We start from the raw sequence: 17720 nt of genomic DNA, 5'->3' as shown, positions 1-17720 counted from the left end.
TCCAAGGGCTGACGGGCTCCTCTTCCGAACGGCACACTTGTTTTCTTTATGTGGGTGAAGGCGTCCCTGCTTGTTTCTGTCCGCACTGTTGTCGCTCATCGTGTGGTTTCCTCGTTACAACCTGTGCTTGCTGCTCTTCCAGTTTAACTTAGGAGCAGCCCTTCTTTTCTGCATCAGCGTTCACGGGGCCTTTCCAGGTGGCGCGAGCTGTAAAGGTCCTGCCTGCCAATGTGAGAGATAACGAGATGTGGGTTGGATCCCTGGGTCGAGAAGATGCCCTGGAGGAGGGCATGGCAGCCCACTCCAGTATTCTTGCCTGGAGAATCCCATGGACAGAGGAGCTAGTGGGCTACACTCCCTGGGGTCGCAAAGAGTCAGACACGACCGAAGCAGTTTAGCACACACTCAGGCTTTAGTTCAGTCGCTCAGTTGTGTCCGACTCTTTGGCACTCCGTGGACTGCAGCACTCCGGGCTTTGCTGTCCTTCACTACCTCCTGGAGTTTGCTCAAACTCAAGGCCATTGAGTCAGGGACGCCATAGAACCATCTCATTCCCGTTGCACCCACCAGAGCGGGGGCTGGGGCTCGGCAAAGTGCACGGTCCCACTGCCTGGGTGTGCACCTGCCCTCACCACTCCCTGACCGCGTGACCATCACTGTGTCCTCCTCTGTAAATCGGGAGGTGGCAGCCCCTGCTTGGGAAGGGGCATGCCCAGCATCTGGCATATAATCAATGCACCTTCCATCTCAGCGTTGTCTTTACTAAGACTAGGGATAGCATTGAATAATCTGCTCCTTTTTCTCTCTTGTGTCTTAACTGTGGTCCAGACCACACCTTGTTTCACTTACCCCTGGGTGTATATCCCACACCCAGCACAAACAAGACACTCTACAAATATCTGGCTGAAGAGGCAGGAACATACCCTGTCCTCAAGGAGATGAAGCCGAGAGACATGGGGGCTTAATGGTAACACTGTGTGGTGAGGAGACCCCAGGAGGACCTGCGTGACTGTGTGGTGGGGCGTGGGCCATGGGCAGAGCCCCTGAGGAGCTCCTGGGGATGAGGAAGGTGGCAGGAAGGAGGAGGAGGGCCGTTCCTTGTGCGATGTCCAGAGATTGGACCTCACCCCTCACTGATGAGCACTTAGGCCGTTTCCAAACACTTGTCAGTGTTCTGGAGGAAACAATCATTGCCCAGCTCCTACTCAATCAACTTCATAGAATATGTTTCTAGCGTTGGAGTATAAACATCTGCTTTATTCATTCCATGCTTCATTCATCCACCCATCGAGCCAGTCATCTCTTCAACCATCCATACACACTCACTAGTCCATATTCCACCCACTCATGAATTCCGTCCACCCATCAAGCCAGATATCTCTTCATCCATGCATCCACTCACTAATCCATCCCTCCATCCCTCTACACATAATTCATCCACCCATCCACTCATTAACTCATCAGATCATCTTGGACCCACCGAGAAGACGGATGCCTCCTCCGCTCCTGCTCCCAGGAGGACCCCGAGCGTGAGTGACAGGAGCCTCGTGGCGCAGCGGGGGAGACACAGAAGGGACATGCCTGCAGGCCCTCCTCCCTCTCAACGGGGAAGCACCCACCTGGTCCTAAGGCCTCCCTGCCGGGAGTCCAGGCCGGCCCTTTTACTTCTTGCCAAACAAGCGGCCGATGCAGGACCTGATGCCCTTCTTCTTCGCAGCTTTCTGCAGCGAGTCCTGGCTGATGGTGCTGCTGCTGGGGTTGCCCCCGGGGCTGTCCTGAGAGCCGGTCGAGCTTCGGGGAGAGAGAAGGACCTTTAACCGGCGCCCTTGTGCAAACACACACCCGTCCTCAAGATCTACTGTTAGAACCGGCCACCCAGCAACACCCGCACCTCAACCTCGAGCACACAGTGGAGGCGCCTTCACCAACCACACTCCACACAAGCAGTGCAGGCTCCCGGCCACAGACATCCGCCCCGGGAAGCTGAGAGTCTCGGACTGGAGCTCCCCCCGGGGAGGGCTTGACTCCAGGCCAGCTGGTGCAGAGGGCACTCCGACCCTCCCTCAGGGTCTCCGCTTGGCAGGTGACGAGGCTCCCAGAGAAGGCGAGCTCCCCCACTCTGGGCAGCTCCCCCCACCTCCGCAGGGTGACCGTCCCCGGCCGTGGCAGCACAGCTGCTGGTCAAGAGACCACACGTGTCCTCCATCGAGTGCTGCCTGGCTGAGAACGGGAGCTTAGCAGGCGGTGGTCTGAATGAGGACAGTGTCAGTCACTGCAGGGGATGGAGTCTCCTGAGAGGAGACCCTTGAGGAAAAGGGAGGGACCCTCAAGAGGGAACCCAAGAGGCACGGGGCCGTCACCCTCAGGAACGCGCCCCGGGTGGGGCAGACCTCTAGCAAGAGCAGGAAGAAAGCTCCCACAGCGGGGTCAATCCGTAGAGATGGACGTTTTCTAAAATCAGCCAGGCCACTGAGCTCTTCTCACCCAGCACCTGAAGTTCACCACTAAACACAGGCACCGAACCCAGTGGGATTCCTTTAAAGACATCCTTCTAACTCTTTCAAGAGAAGAGGCGCAGGGCTCCTGAAACTGACGACGAGGCGCGCAGGCCCCTTACTTGCGGGTGTCCCTGACGTCCTCGGGGCCGGCCGCGCGCAGCGCCCCCGTGTGCAGCCGGTCCAGCCGAAGGGACCGTGGCGAGGTAGGGCTCGAGGTTTCACCTTTGATGGTGGTCTCGTCGTCTTCTTCCTCTTCCATTAAAGCAGGCAGCTGAGTGAGACAGGTGTAAAATGGCAGTGTAAAACTGGCTAACGATAGACTGTGTCAGAAAAGGCAACCTCACAGGCTTTACATTATAACCGAAAACTTATTTGTAAAGCTTTTTGCTATGCTTTCCTCCAAGTACAAAAAAAAACAAAAAACAAACTAACAAAAAACCACCCTTGTTCCAGCTTAGTGCCATCTTACAGGACTGTCTTGTTCAAGAGAAGCAGGGCGTGGGGCAGCGAGAGCACCCGACTGAGTGCAGACACCCTGGACGGGGGCCTCCCTGAAGCCGGGCTCCGCCCTCCCTGGAATCCAGCGACCAGACGGCCACGCCGGGCAGGACAGCAGAGCGATGCCAGCACCGTGAACCCTGCATGGCATGAACTGCCCTGATGAAAGGACTCTGCTCATCGCCAGATGCTGCTCAGAAGCACCACTAGCAAGAGGAAGAAGCCTCTCAGCAAAGGCGTCCAGACCCTTCTGTTTGAAGGAGCAAAGGACACAGCTTGTGCCACCACCCAAGATCATTGGTAGTGACGATGCAGCCACTGGAGCCCAGGACAACAGGGGAAAGACAGAAAAGGTACCTCGCCCGGCATGCGAACACCACGTGTCTGGCTCGTGTTTCTCAGTAACGGACAGACTGGGGGCTGACACTGAAGTGCTCACTCGCAGTTCGAGTGTACTTTGCTCACTGTGGTTTACATAGAGCACCCCTAGGTCTTCACTCAGAGATGACCTTGTATGAGACTAGAGGGGTGGGATGGGGAGGGAGATGGGAGGGAGGATCAAAAGGGAAGGGGTATATGTATACCTACGGCTGAGTCACGCTGAGGTTTGACAGAAAAGAACACAATTCTGTAAAGCAATTATCCTTCAATTCAAACATAAACCAATTAAAAAAAAAAAAAAAGATGTTTCTCCTGGAGTCCCAGCTTTTCCGCTGGTCCTGGGTGTGAGGACAGGAAAGACAGTGGTGGTAACAGTGTGGGGAAGAGATTAACCCCTTCAGGGTCCAGCCAGGTCTCACTAGTACATTTGGGTGTGTGGTTAAGCCAGGGGAAGTTTCAGGAAACATGCACGGCAAGTATTTTTGTAAACAATGAGTGTGTTGTTTTAACCAACTAACCTGTGCCTTTGTAGTGGGATTCTCTAAAGAATACTGATCCACTGCAGCCCCACAGGAGCTTGGTGACAACAAAGTGACTCAGTGCAAAATACAGCTGAGCCCGTTCAACAGCAGCTGGGTAAACTATGCACCCTCCCCTGATCTCCAACAAGAACCCTCAGGCAACAGAAGGCTACAGAGGCTAGAAATTATCCCCACGGAACTGAACAGGGATCAGTCTCAAATTCAAGGTACAATAAGCCTTTATAAAAATCAGAAAACAATAGAAACAGAGTGGGAAGTGACACGCCTGGGTTGACCGTGGACTCAGGGGAGACAAACACCTGCCTCAAAGTCAGGGACCGCGGCCAGCCCCTTCCCCGGGCCTCCTCCTGAGGAAGGCCTCTGGGTCCCCAGCCTGGCCGCCCATCCCCAGGAGGGAAGCCCGCCCCCTGGGTGCCCACGTGACTAGCATGGGCAGGACGGTGTCCTCACGAAACGGGAGGGCACAGCAGGCCACAGAGCCGGTGAGCGGCACAGCCAGGTCACCAGCCCCAGGGCACAGTGCTGCTCCGCGGGGCCCAGCAGAAGGGCTCCCGGGCACTGAGCTGCGAGAACTGGAGCGCGGCTGCCCGAATCCTGCGGGAAGGTCCCAGGAGTGGTCGGTCAGCGGGCTGGGAGCGGGAGAGGGACAAGGATGGCCAGCCCTCGGGGCACTGGACTCAACAACAGGGGCTCATCCAAGGGACCCGAGGGGAGGGGCAGCGAGCTCCTCCTGATGCTCCCTCCATCAGGGATGCTGTGAGGGACACGAGGGCCTCTGGAGGAAAGGGGGCGGGACGGCAGCAGGGTTAAGTGTCCAGGCTCTCATCAGACCAGTCCGCACCGCACTGCTGGGTGTGCGAGCCTGGGCACGGGGCCCGGCCTCTCTGAGCCTCAGTGTCCACGTCTGCTGACTGGGGATGACAGCCGCCTGGCCCTCACCTGGGTGTCTTCCAGATGAGATGACAGGCTCGGAAAGCACTCGCCACGCTGCCTGGCACACAGAGGCTCCTGCACGCTGCTACCCCCGTCATTAGACTGCCTTCCCCCAAAGCTACCACCTATGGCTCGGATTCAGCCGTGTCTTTGAATAACATGCTGAGCGGAAATTCCACCGTGGTCCAGACGTTAGGACTTGGCACTCTCACTGCCGGGACACCGGCCTGGTCCCTGGTTGGGGAACTAAGATCCCATAAGCTGTGCAGCACGGCCAAAAAATAACTGAAGACAATTTTAAAAATAATCCTATGTCTATTATAAATAAGCATGAGTTGATTAGAAGGTAAACAAGTGGGAGAAAGGCAAACTGTTACAAGAGTCCCCGAATGACCTATTACCAAGAGAACCATCAGCATATTTCAACTGGTGGATGAGTTTCAAAACTTCCATTAAAATGTCAATTATTCACCAGTACATAACCACATAGTGTTCATTCATGTAACAGGATAAGGACTCTTTAATACTTCACAGAGAAACAAACGCATGCTATATTATTAAATAGTTAACCTTTCGACGATGCTTCCTTAACTCACTAGGCTGAAAGGTGCATGCAAAGAAATGAACAGAAACCAGATTGATTCCAACTCTGATGCTAAAAATGCAAGAAGCGTCACAGGCAAATACAGTAAAGCAAACATGACGGCAAACATAGAAGTGAGATGAAGACTTAGAGAACATGGAACTGGAAACAGAGCATATTTTTAACCACAGAAGTGAAATGAGCTATTCAAGGTTTACTAGAGAAACACTATAAATTATTACTCAGGAGATACCATTCTATTACAATATCATGATTTATTAAAGCAGAGCATTCTGGTCAGCAAAGGGCCTTAAGAATTGTCTGTTCTCAGCCAAAATTTGCTATAAGTTAGTTTCCCTTAATAGAAAACCCGTTATACTTTAAAGTAGTAATTTCACTGATTAGGAAGTTACCATAATACCTATTTTAAACCTGAACAAATCTAACCACCTATTGGACATTAATGTAAAATCCTTACCTAGAATTTGATATAAAACTTCTCAGAATAAATCCATTAAAGCAGGCATCCCATAAAAATCTGTAAGGAAAGCTAGCATAATGGCAAGTGGAGTCTTCACATCTTATGAACCATAAAAGATACTTTGTACAAGAGTCTAGGAGAGACATTAACCATGCAAAAACTGATGAGATTTACCGTCTAAACTCCAAGCATCAACACCTAAAGGATATTGGGTCAAAAGACCATTAACTCTACGTGTAGAGGAGCATTTCTTCATGGAAGCATAATCTCATTTATGATTACACAGGTTATGTAGTGCATGATCCACCTACACAATGCTTCTAACTCTATAGCGATATACTAACTTTAACTTACTGCTATGCAGGAAAAACACCATTTAATGAGACACGAAGACAAAGCACAAACCAGACTAACGGGACACAGCATTGATATGACCAGAGCAAGGGGGAAGTTGGCGGAGGGGAGATGGATGTGTGAACTACAGCCTCCAGTGGGGGGGATGGGAGGCTGGAGTCTGGATTGATGACGGCTAAACAGACAACAGGATGAGTCAGGAAATCAAAACCAATGATGAAAGCAGACACGCCATCAGAAAACTGCACAAGGAGAAAATATTCAGAACTGTTCTTTTACAAATACTTGGAAAGAAATCAAGCATGAAACCACAGAGAAATCGTCCAAGAATTTTATATATCAACTTCTTTGGCAATGATACAAGTTAGAAAAGCAGTGTGTCAAAAGACCACAAAATGGACCAGTTACCACTTCACATGCATCTAAAATGACCCACAGTTAATTTAATTCTATGCTAACAACGCAGCTCACAGGAAATGGTTGGTAACAGAAAAAAGGGATAATACAAGTGCAGTTTCAAGGCAGAGTGTTGTACACGTGATTCACGGGGTAAACAGCAATGCACTCAGAAACCGAGGCTACACACGAAAGAAAGCTGGCACATGTGCTTTAGAGCCGCACACTCTGTCACCACAAGCCCTAGGGCGTCATCCCTTTCTGAGACTCGGAAGAGTGAGGCAGCCCGACTTCTTCCCTGGGGCTCTGGGGCACCGGGCCTTTAACTGGTTTCATGCGCACAGCTGGCCTGAGGGAGCGGCCAGGCCCATCAACAAGCGGACCAGTTCAGAGTCTTGGTTTTGTTGCCACCGCATGCCCTGCACCCTGCAGCCATGCGTCCCCAATGGAACATGTGCTGCCCGGCTTTCACTCGCCATGAGGGCGGCCTATGGTTACTTTCACGAGGCTGTCTGCTCCCTGACCACAGAAACTTCCCTGCCACTGCCGTGCCCAGCACAGGCCAGGCCCACCGCTCCAGAGGCAGTCTCTGGCTGAGTGCATGATGGCGTGCTAAGCTGGTGGTCCAAATATCAAGACGGATTGGTCCCTGGGCCATTATGGAATGATTAAAGACCAGGCAGTTTTAAAAGTCTTAGACCTCTGAGCATAGTAAATGTACCTGATTTTCTTCTGGGGAGAACGAAAAAAACAAAGAAAGAAAAACAGTGTGCTCGGGGAGGCAAGCGGCAGGGAGGAGGTAGATACATACAAGAGTCATGAAGCCCAGCCGGTCTCCCTGGAGCTCCGGGCTGTGCTGCCTCCTTCGGGGCGGGGAGCGCTCCCTGCTGGGTGGGCAGGAGCCGGCAAGTGAGGAGGCAGGACACAGGTTGTCGGAGTTCAGGGACTTAAAACACCAAAGGCTGCCTAAGCGCGCCCAGCGCGCCCTGCTCTCAGTCTCCTCGGCCCGCTGCTCCGCGCTCTCCTTCTCCTCCCGGATCCACCTAAAAGAGAGCAAAACTCGTCAGCTGCCTTTGTCAGCACAGGAACGTTTCTGGACAACAAATTTGGGCTGGCATTCTGTGTCACGATGAGCAATTCCAGGAACATCTGCTCATTTCACATCTCGGCTAAAAGGTTCGACTTTCCCTCTTTTGAATATTCTCAAACTTGGAATAACTTAGCACTGAGACTTACAAACTGGCCCCTGGTCATTCACGTTTGATTTGACTTATTTACGCTAACATTCTGACGGGGCCTGGGTGGCGACTCTCTCCCTGTGAGGAGATACCTGAAGTTGACAACCTTCACCTTCCCTGCTCTCAGGGCAGAGGTGCACGTCAGTGCCTCAAGTCTTTTCCACTGGGAATCGGGAACTCTCTATAACCAACACAGCGATTCACGAACAAGCTGGAGTTTCTAAACAAAAGTCCCCAGACCAGATGAAGTGCGGAGGGGATTTTTCTTTTTTAATGGTTGTATGTGTAACAACGCATCACTTGATGAAGTTCTCCACCAGCTTTGTGCGAGTTTCTGGCTTGATGTCAATGTGCCGCATTCACCTAGAATTCATGCTTCCTGCTCTTCTCCCCTAATGTGTAGTGGGTGATTTTATATAGCAGTTTAAATACTCGATGATGCCTATAAAATGATTTCCAAAATAAACTACAGGATTCTTGCAGGTCATAACCTGATCAGCTTCATTCTACCTATAAGTCCTGAAAGTTTTTCACATGTGATAGCAAGCTAATGGACAGAATTTACCATTGATAAACAAGTCAACTTACTGCCTAAGGAAAATTCACTTTACCTGACAACTTGCTGTAAAAATAAAAATATTAATATGCAACCGTTCCACATTTCCTGCAGGGACGGGGAAAGCCGATCTTTCTGAGCTCTTCTGAGCTCAAACAGGGCGCAGGAAGCAGTCTGTCTCGGCATCAAAAGTGCAGGCGGCACCACCTGCGTTTGCTGGCTGTGCTGTTCACCCCTGCCTTCCCCGCGAGCCCCGCATGCTCGGCACACAGGCACGGGCACCTCGGCCTGGGCTGACGTGACGAGAACAATCTGAGCAGCAGCTCTGCCTGGTCCTGCGCACGGTCACCGGCCTGCGGCCACTCAGGACGTGGACCCGGGACAGGGGCTTAGCTGTGCCGGTGTGGCCCAGGCAGGCCTCCGGCCCCCGGACACCCGGCTGCACCCAGACCCAAGGCCTGCTGCTCACCACGAGGAGCACCTTTGCGTTCTATCCCATTTTGTAAACTGTTACAACTGCCAAGACGGTGTGGGAAGAAAACATCTTAAATATACTGATAAGATGAGAAAAACTCAAACACATGTCTTTGGACCACTGTCTTACAACAAGCCAATCTTCACACTGTATTATGTTCAAAAGGACAATGCAGATCTGAGTGGGAATTTGCCAACCCCCAAACCCCTGCTTTTCTGTTCCAGGTGGCTTTGCACTGGAACGTGGGAGTCTCCGATGGACACAGGTGGGTGAACCCACAGGACTGGGGGGCACACGGGCCGCAGAGGACACCGCCTCGGCACCTCACCCACCTTGGGGCTCAGAGCTGAGGGGGAAACCCCACAACACCGCCCCACAGAGTTCTGACACCAGCTGTGGACAGAACGCCCTGCCTGACTGAGCTCTCTCATCAAGGGCGATCTCAGAACTGACAATCCTTGAAGCAGGCCTGAAGTCAGTTCTCTCACTATGGAACACTCAGACTTCTCGTAGGAGAAGAGAGTTCCTCAGAGGAGCCCAGTTTATGGGGAGCTGAGTTTGGGCGTACCCACCGGATCTCTTCACTGATGGCATCCAGCTGCTCATGAAGCATCACAGGCGGAGAGTCGGCATCGGCCTGCCCACTGGGCGGCAGCTGATCGGCCGAGCTGAGGAGGGTGACTCCGTCGCCCTTGCCGTCAGACACATCCTCGTCACTCTCGAAGGCCTGGGCAACGGTTGCCTCCACGCTGGCCTGCTGCGCAGACTCCCAGTCCTGCTCCCTCTGGCTCTGCACCTGGGCACGAGAGGACCACGGCTCGTCAGCGACATTCAGGACAGCTCACGTCTATCAGGAACCGAACACAGTTTGACATGGAAGCCCTGACTTTGGATAAACGGCCATGGTTATGAGACACTGCCATCTCTTAAGCGAGCAGTACTGAAGAAACGGGCAGGAGGAGAATCCAGTTCCTAGATGGCCTGGTGACACTCAGGTCTCAGCGTGGACGGAAGGCAATCCTATGAGGTCATTCATAAGAGTGGACAGATGGAGTCAGAGACAAAAACCCAAAATTATAAACATACATCCATGCCTCCATTGGGCAGCCTGAAGGAAAATAAGAAGGAAAAAATCCTTCAGCTCCGCAGCCTCTGGGTCCACCTCAGCGGTCATCACTTGTACTAGTTCCCCGAGGAGTGCCGTCCTCACAGGTTCCCAGGCCTCCGTGTTCCAGGCTGGTCTGAACACGCACAGACAGGAGCGAGCAGGGCAGCCAGGGGACTGGAGGGCCAGCCCCCTGCGGCTCTCGTCTCGGGGCACAGGCACTCGGGCTGTTCTGGGGGATAGCCCCTCGCAGCACAAGGGCGGCTCTGCCATCAGAGACGCACGGGAGAGTGCCTGCTGGGGCCCGTGCCGCCCTCCCGCTCTCACACCTCACACCTTTCTCTCTGCAAGTCTCCCCCCTGTCCGACTCTCAACCCAGGTCCTGCCTTCTTTCCCAGACATGACCTCAAAGCATCCGAGGGGCAGCCTCGAGGTGCTGGCTGCCGGCTCCCTGACTGCGTGGTCACAGCCCACGCCCCCTGTTTTCCTCACGACCCCTCCCCAGGGCCTGACCTCCCACTTCGCGGGCTGCAGGACCAGCTACCATCATCCCGGCTCCGTTCCAGCGAACCGGCTGCCTATGGGTTCAGCCCCATCAGCCCGGTCAGCACATCCTCTCGCTTCTCTCACCTTCAGATGGCACAATGGGAACCAGCAGACTCCTCCTCCAGGGCACCCTGCAGCAGCCACTGAGGGTCTCTGAAGGCTGCTTGGGAGAGGCATCTGCTGTCTATATAGCTCATAATGCATCTACATTATGCTTCTAACTGTATAGTGATACAGTAACTCTAACTTACTGCTATGAGGGAAAATCACCATTTAATGAGACACGAAGACAAAGCGCAAACCAGACGAACGGAACACAGCACTGATATGACCAGAGCAAGTGGTGTGATGCTGGAGGGGAGATGGATGTGTGAACTACAGCCTCCGGGGGCGGGGGATGGGAGGCTGGGGTCTGGATTGATGACGGCTAAACAGGCAACAGGATGAGTCAGGAAATCAAAGCCAATGATGACGGCAGACACACCGTCCGAAAACTCCACAAGGAGAAGATATTCAGAACTGTTCTTTTACAAATACTCGGAAAGAAATCAAGCATGAAACCACAGAGAAATCGTCCAAGAATTTTATATATCAACTTCTTTGGCAATGATACAAGTTAGAAAAGCAGTGTGTCAAAAGACCACAAAATGGACCAGTTACCACTTCACTTGTATCTAAAATGACCCACAGTTAATTGAACTCTATGCTAACCATGCAGCTTACAGGAAATGGCTGGTAACAGAAAAAAGCGATAATGCAAGTGCAGTTTCAAGGCAGAGTGTTGTACACGTGATTCACGGGGTAAACAGCAATGCACTCAGAAACCGAGGCTCCACAGGCAAGAAAGCCCGCACATGTGCTTTAGAGCGGCACACTCTGTCACCAGAAGCCCTAGGGCGTCATCCCTTTCTGAGACTCGGAAGAATTAGGCAGCCCGACTTCTTCCCTGGGGCTCTGGGCCACCGGGTCTTTAACTGGTTCCACACGCACAGCCGGCCGGAGCGCGTGGCCAGGCCCATCAGCAAGCAGACCAGTTTAGATTCTTGGTTCTGTTGCCACTACATGCCCTGCACCCTGCAGCCACGCGTCCCCGATGGAAAATGTGCTGCCTGGTTTTCACTCGCCATGAGGGCAGCCTAAGGTTACTTTCATGACGCTGTCTGCTCCCTGACCACAGAAACTTCCCTGCCGCTGCCGTGCCCAGCACAGGCCAGGCCCACCACTCCAGAGGCAGTCTCTGGCTGAGTTCATGATGGCGTGCTAAGCCGGTGGTCCAAATATCAAGACGGATTGGTCCCTGGGTCATTATGGAATGATTAAAGACCAGGCAGTTTTAAAAGTCTTAGACCTCTGAGCATAGTAAATGTACCTGATTTTCTTCTGGGGAAAAACAGAAAAAAGAAAGAAAGAAAACCAGTATGCTCGGGGAGGCATGCGGCAGGGAGGAGGCAGGCACATACCGGAGTCAGGACGTCCAGCCAGTCTCCCTGGAGCTCCGGGCTGTGCTGCCTCCCTCGGGGTGGGGAGCGCCCCCTGCTGGGCGGGCAGGAGCCGGCAAGTGAGGAGGCAGGACACAGGCTGAGGGAGCTCAGGGACTTAAAACGCCGAAGGCTGCCTAAGCGCGCCCCGCCCGCCCTGCTCTCAGGCTCCTCGGCCCGCTGCTTCGAAATCTTCTCCTCCCGGATCCACCTAAAAGAGAGCAAAACTCGTCAGCTGCCCTCGTCAGCACAGGAACGTTTCTGGACAACAAATTTGGGCTGGCATTCTGTGTCACGATGAGCAAATTCTGGGAACATCTGCTCATTTCTCATCTCGGCTAAAAGGTTCGACTTTCCCTCTTTTGAATATTCTCAAACTTGGAATAACTTCGCACTGAGACTTACAAACTGGCCCCTGGTCATTCACGTTTGATTTGACTTATTTACGCTAACATTCTGATGGGGCCTGGGTGGCGACTCTCTCCCTGTGAGGAGATACCTGAAGTTGACAACCTTCACCTTCCCTGCTCTCAGGGCAGAGGTGCACGTCAGTGCCTCAAGTCTTTTCCACTGGGAATCGGGAACTCTCTATAACCAACACAGCGATTCACGAACAAGCTGGAGATTCTAAACAAAAGTCCCCAGACCAGATGAAGTGCTGAGGGGATTTTTCTTTTTTAATGGTTGAATATGTACAAACACATCACTTGATGAAGTTCTCCACCAGCTTTGTGCGAGTTTCTGGCTTGATGTCAATGTGCCGCATTCACCTAGAATTCACGCTTCCTGCTCTTCTCCCCTAATGTGTAGTGGATGATTTTATATAGCAGTTTAAATACTCAATGATGCCTATAAAATGATTTCCAAAATAAAATACAGGATTCTCGCAGGTCATAACCTGATCAGCTTCATTCTACCTATAAGTCCTGAAAGTTTTTCACTTGTGATAGCAAGCTGATGGACAGAATTTATCATTTATAAAACAAGTCACTCTGCCTAAGGAAAATTCACTTTACCTGACAACTTGCTGTAAAAACAAAAATATTCATATGGAACCGTTCCACATTTCCTGTGGGGATGGGGAAAGCCCATCTTTCTGAGCTCTTCTGAGCTCAAACAGGGCGCAGGAAGCAGTCTGTCTCGGCATCAAAAGTGCAGGCGGCACCACCTGCGTTTGCTGGCTGTGCTGTTCACCCCTGCCTCCCCCCGAGCCCCGCGTGCTCGGCACACAGGCACGGGCACCTCGGCCTGGGCTGACGTGACGAGAACAATCTGAGCAGCAGCTCTGCCTGGTCCTGCGCAGGGTCACCGGCCTGCGGCCGCTCTGGATGTTAACCCGGGACAGGGGCGTAGCTGTGCCGGTGTGGCCCGGGCAGGCCTCCGGCCCCCGGACACCCGGCTGCACCCAGACCCAAGGCCTGCTGCTCACCACGAGGAGCACCTTTGCGTTCTATCCCATTTTGTAAACTGTTACAACTGCCAAGACGGTGTGGGAAGAAAACATCTTAAATATACTGATAAGATGAGAAAAACTCAAACACATGTCTTTGGACCACTGTCTTACAACAAGCCAATCTTCACACTGTATTATGTTCAAAAGGACAATGCAGATCTGAGTGGGAATTTGCCAACCCCCAAACCCCTGCTTTTCTGTTCCAGGTGGCTTTGCACTGGAACGTGGGAGTCTCCGATGGACACAGGTGGGTGAACCCACAGGACTGGGGGGCACACGGGCCGCAGAGGACACCGCCTCGGCACCTCACCCACCTTGGGGCTCAGAGCTGAGGGGGAAACCCCACAACACCGCCCCACAGAGTTCTGACACCAGCTGTGGACAGAACGCCCTGCCTGACTGAGCTCTCTCATCAAGGGCGATCTCAGAACTGAAAATCCTTGAAGCAGGCCTGAAGTCAGTTCTCTCACTATGGAACACTCAGACTTCTCGTAGGAGAAGAGAGTTCCTCAGAGGAGCCCAGTTTATGGGGAGCTGAGTTTGGGCGTACCCACCGGATCTCTTCACTGATGGCATCCAGCTGCTCATGAAGCATCACAGGCGGAGAGTCGGCATCGGCCTGCCCACTGGGCGGCAGCTGATCGGCCGAGCTGAGGAGGGTGACTCCGTCGCCCTTGCCGTCAGACACATCCTCGTCACTCTCGAAGGCCTGGGCAACGGTTGCCTCCACGCTGGCCTGCTGCGCAGACTCCCAGTCCTGCTCCCTCTGGCTCTGCACCTGGGCACGAGAGGACCACGGCTCGTCAGCGACATTCAGGACAGCTCACGTCTATCAGGAACCGAACACAATTTGACATGGAAGCCCCGACTTTGGATAAACGGCCATGGTTATGAGACACTGCCATCGCTTAAGCGAGCAGTACTGAAGAAACGGGCAGGAGGAGAATCCAGTGCCTAGATGGCCTGGTGACACTCAGGTCTCAGCGAGGACGGAAGGCAATCTTATGAGGTTATTCACAAGGGTGGGCTGATGGAGTCAGAGACAAAAAACCAAAATTAAAAACATACATCCATGCCTCCATCGGGCAGGCTGAAGGAAAATAAGAAGGAAAAAATCCTTCAGCTCCACATCTGCTGGGTCCACCTCAGCGGTCATCACTTGTACTAGTTCCCCGAGGAGTGCCGTCCTCACAGGTTCCCAGGCCTCCGTGTTCCAGGCTGGTCTGAACACGCACAGACAGGAGCGAGCAGGGCAGCCAGGGGACTGGAGGGCCAGCCCCCTGCGGCTCTCGTCTCGGGGCACAGGCACTCGGGCTGTTCTGGGGGATAGCCCCTCGCACCACAATGGCGGCTCTGCCATCAGAGACGCACGGGAGAGTGCCTGCTGGGGCCCGTGCCGCCCTCCCGCTCTCACACCTCACACCCTGTTCTCTGCAAGTCTCCCCACTGTCCGACTCTCAACCCAGGTCCTGCCTTCTCTCCCAGACATGACCTGAAAGCAACCGCGGGGCAGCCTCGAGGTGCTGGCTGCCAACTACCTGGCCCTTGTGGCCAAAGCCCTTGCCCCTGTCTTCCTCACGACCCCTCCCCAGGGCTGGGCCACCCCCTTCGCTGGCTGCAGGACACGTGCCATCATCCCGGCTCCGCTCCAGCGAACCAGCTGCCTGTGGGTTAACCCCTATCAGCATGTTCAGCATATCCTATCGCTTCTCTCACATTCAGATGGCACAACGGGAACCAGCAGACTCCTCCTCCAGGGCACCCTGCAGCGCCCACTGGGGGTCTCTGAAGGCTGCTTAGGAGAGGCATCTGCTGTCCACATAGTGTACGATCCATCTACATTATGCCTGTAACTGCATAGTGATACACTAACTCTAACTTACTGCTATGCGGGAAATTCACAATTTAATGAGACACGAAGACAAAGCACAAACCAGACGAATGGAACACAGCACTGATATGACAAGAGCAAGGGGGAGGATGGGGGAGGGGAGGTGGATGTGTGAACTACAGCCTCTGGTTGGGGGGGATGGGAGGCTGCCGTCTGGATTGATGACGGCTAAACAGACTACAGGATGAGTCAGGAAATCAAAATCAATGATGACAGCAGACACACCGTCAGAAAACTCCACACGGAAAAATATTCAGAACTGTTTTTTTACAAATACTCGGAAAGAAATCAAGCATGAAACCACAGAGCAATCGTCCGAGAATTTTACATATCAACTACTTAGACAATGATACAAATTATAAAAGCAGTGTGTGAAAAGACCACAAAATGGACCAGTTACCACTTCACATGCATCTAAAATGACCCACAGTTAATTGAACTCTATGCTAAAAACGCAGCTCACAGGAAATGGGTGGTAACAGAAAAAAGGGATAATACAAGTGCAGTTTCAAGGCAGAGTGTTGTACACATGATTCACGGGGTAAACAGCAGTGCACTCAGAAACCGAGGCTACACAGGCAAGAAAGCCAGCACATGTGCTTTAGAGCCGCACAATCTGTCACCAGAAGCCCTAGGGCGTCATCCCTTTCTGAGACTCGGAAGAGTGAGGCAGCCCGACTTCTTCCCTGGGGCCCTGGGGCACCGGGCCTTTAACTGGTTTCACGTGCACAGCTGGCCTGAGCATGCGGCCAGGCCCATCAGCAAGCGGACCAGTTTAGAGTCTTGGTTCTGTTGCCACCACATGCCCTGCACCCTGCAGCCACGCGTCCCCGATGGAACATGTGCTGCCCAGCTTTCACTCGCCATGAGGGCGGCCTATGGTTACTTTCACGAGGCTGTCTGCTTCCTGACCACAGAAACTTCCCTGCCGCTGCCGTGCCCAGCACAGGCCAGGCCCACCGCTCCAGAGGCAGGCTCTGGCTGAATTCACGATGGCGTGCTAAGCCGGTGGTCCAAATATGAAGCCTAATTGGTCCGTGTGCCATTATGGAATGACTAAAGTCCAGGCAGTTTTAAAAGTCTTAGTCCTCTGAGCGGAACAAATGTACCTGATTTTCCTCTGGGGAAAAACAGAAAAAACAAAGAAAGAAAAACAGTGTGCTTGGGGAGGGATGTGGCAGGGAAGGGGCAGACATATACCGGAGTCATGACGCCCAGCCGGTCTCCCTCGCACGCCAGGCTGTGCCGCCTGCTTTGGGGCGGCGAGCGCTCCGTGCTGGGCGGGCAGGAGCCGGCAAGTGAGGAGGCAGGACACAGGTTGTCGGAGCTCAGGGACTTAAAACGCCGAAGGCTGCCTAAGCGCGCCCCGCCCGCCCTGCTCTCAGGCTCCTCGGCCCGCTGCTCCGCGCTCTCCTTCTCCTCCTGGATCCACCTAAAAGAGAGCAAAACTCGTCAGCTGCCCTCGTCAGCACAGGAACGTTTCTGGACAACAAATTTGGGCTGGCATTCTGTGTCACGATGAGCAAATTCTGGGAACATCTGCTCATTTCTCATCTCGGCTAAAAGGTTCAACTTTCCCTCTTTTGAATATTCTCAAACTTAGAATAACTTAGCACTGAGTCTTACAAACTGGCCCCTGGTCATTCACGTTTGATTTGACTTATTTACGCTAACATTCAGATGGGGCCTGGGTGGCGACTCTATCCCTGGGAGGAGATACCTGAAGTTGACCACCTTCACCTTCCCTGTTTTCAGGGCAGAGGTGCACGTCAGTGCCTCAAGTCTTTTCCACTGGGAATCGGGAACTCTCTATAACCAACACAGTGATTCACGAACAAGCTGGAGTTTCTAAACAAAAGTCCCCAGACCAGATGAAGTGCTGAGGGGATTTTTCTTTTTTAATGGTTGAATATGTACAAACACATCACTTGATGAAGTTCTCCACCAGCTTTGTGCGAGTTTCTGGATTCATGTCAAAGTGCCGCATTAACCTAGCATTCATGCTTACTGCTCTTCTCCCCTAATGTGTAGTGGATGATTTTATATAGCAGTTTAAATACTCGATGATGCATATAAAATGATTTCCAAAATAAACTACAGGATTCTTGCAGGTCATAACCTCTTCAGCTTCATTCTGCCTATAAGTCCTGAAAGTTACTCACTTGTGATAGCAAGCTGATGGACAGAATTTACCATTGATAAACAAGTCAACTTACTGCCTAAGGAAAATTCACTTTACCTGACAACTTGCTGTAAAAACAAAAATATTAATATGGAACCGTTCCATATTTCCTGCGGGGACGGGGAAAGCC

General features: G+C 52.7%; 1 protein-coding gene across 1 annotated transcript in view; it reads right to left on the bottom strand.

Moving 5' to 3' along the window:
* LOC122688277 (liprin-alpha-1-like) overlaps positions 1-17720 on the bottom strand; it is a 51342-nt gene that overhangs the window by 19698 nt on the left and 13924 nt on the right. Inside the window, 8 exon segments of the mRNA XM_043894176.1 lie at positions 1641-1791; positions 2618-2769; positions 5423-5452; positions 7478-7709; positions 9508-9731; positions 12047-12275; positions 14072-14295; positions 16609-16785. Of these exon segments, the coding sequence (XP_043750111.1) occupies positions 1641-1791; positions 2618-2769; positions 5423-5452; positions 7478-7709; positions 9508-9731; positions 12047-12275; positions 14072-14295; positions 16609-16785 (1419 nt within the window).

Source organism: Cervus elaphus, chromosome 33 (genome assembly GCF_910594005.1).
Source record: "Cervus elaphus chromosome 33, mCerEla1.1, whole genome shotgun sequence".
NCBI lineage: Eukaryota > Metazoa > Chordata > Mammalia > Artiodactyla > Cervidae > Cervus > Cervus elaphus.
The sequence above is the reverse complement of the archived record's forward strand: the minus strand, read 5'-3'. Positions and strand labels throughout refer to the sequence as shown.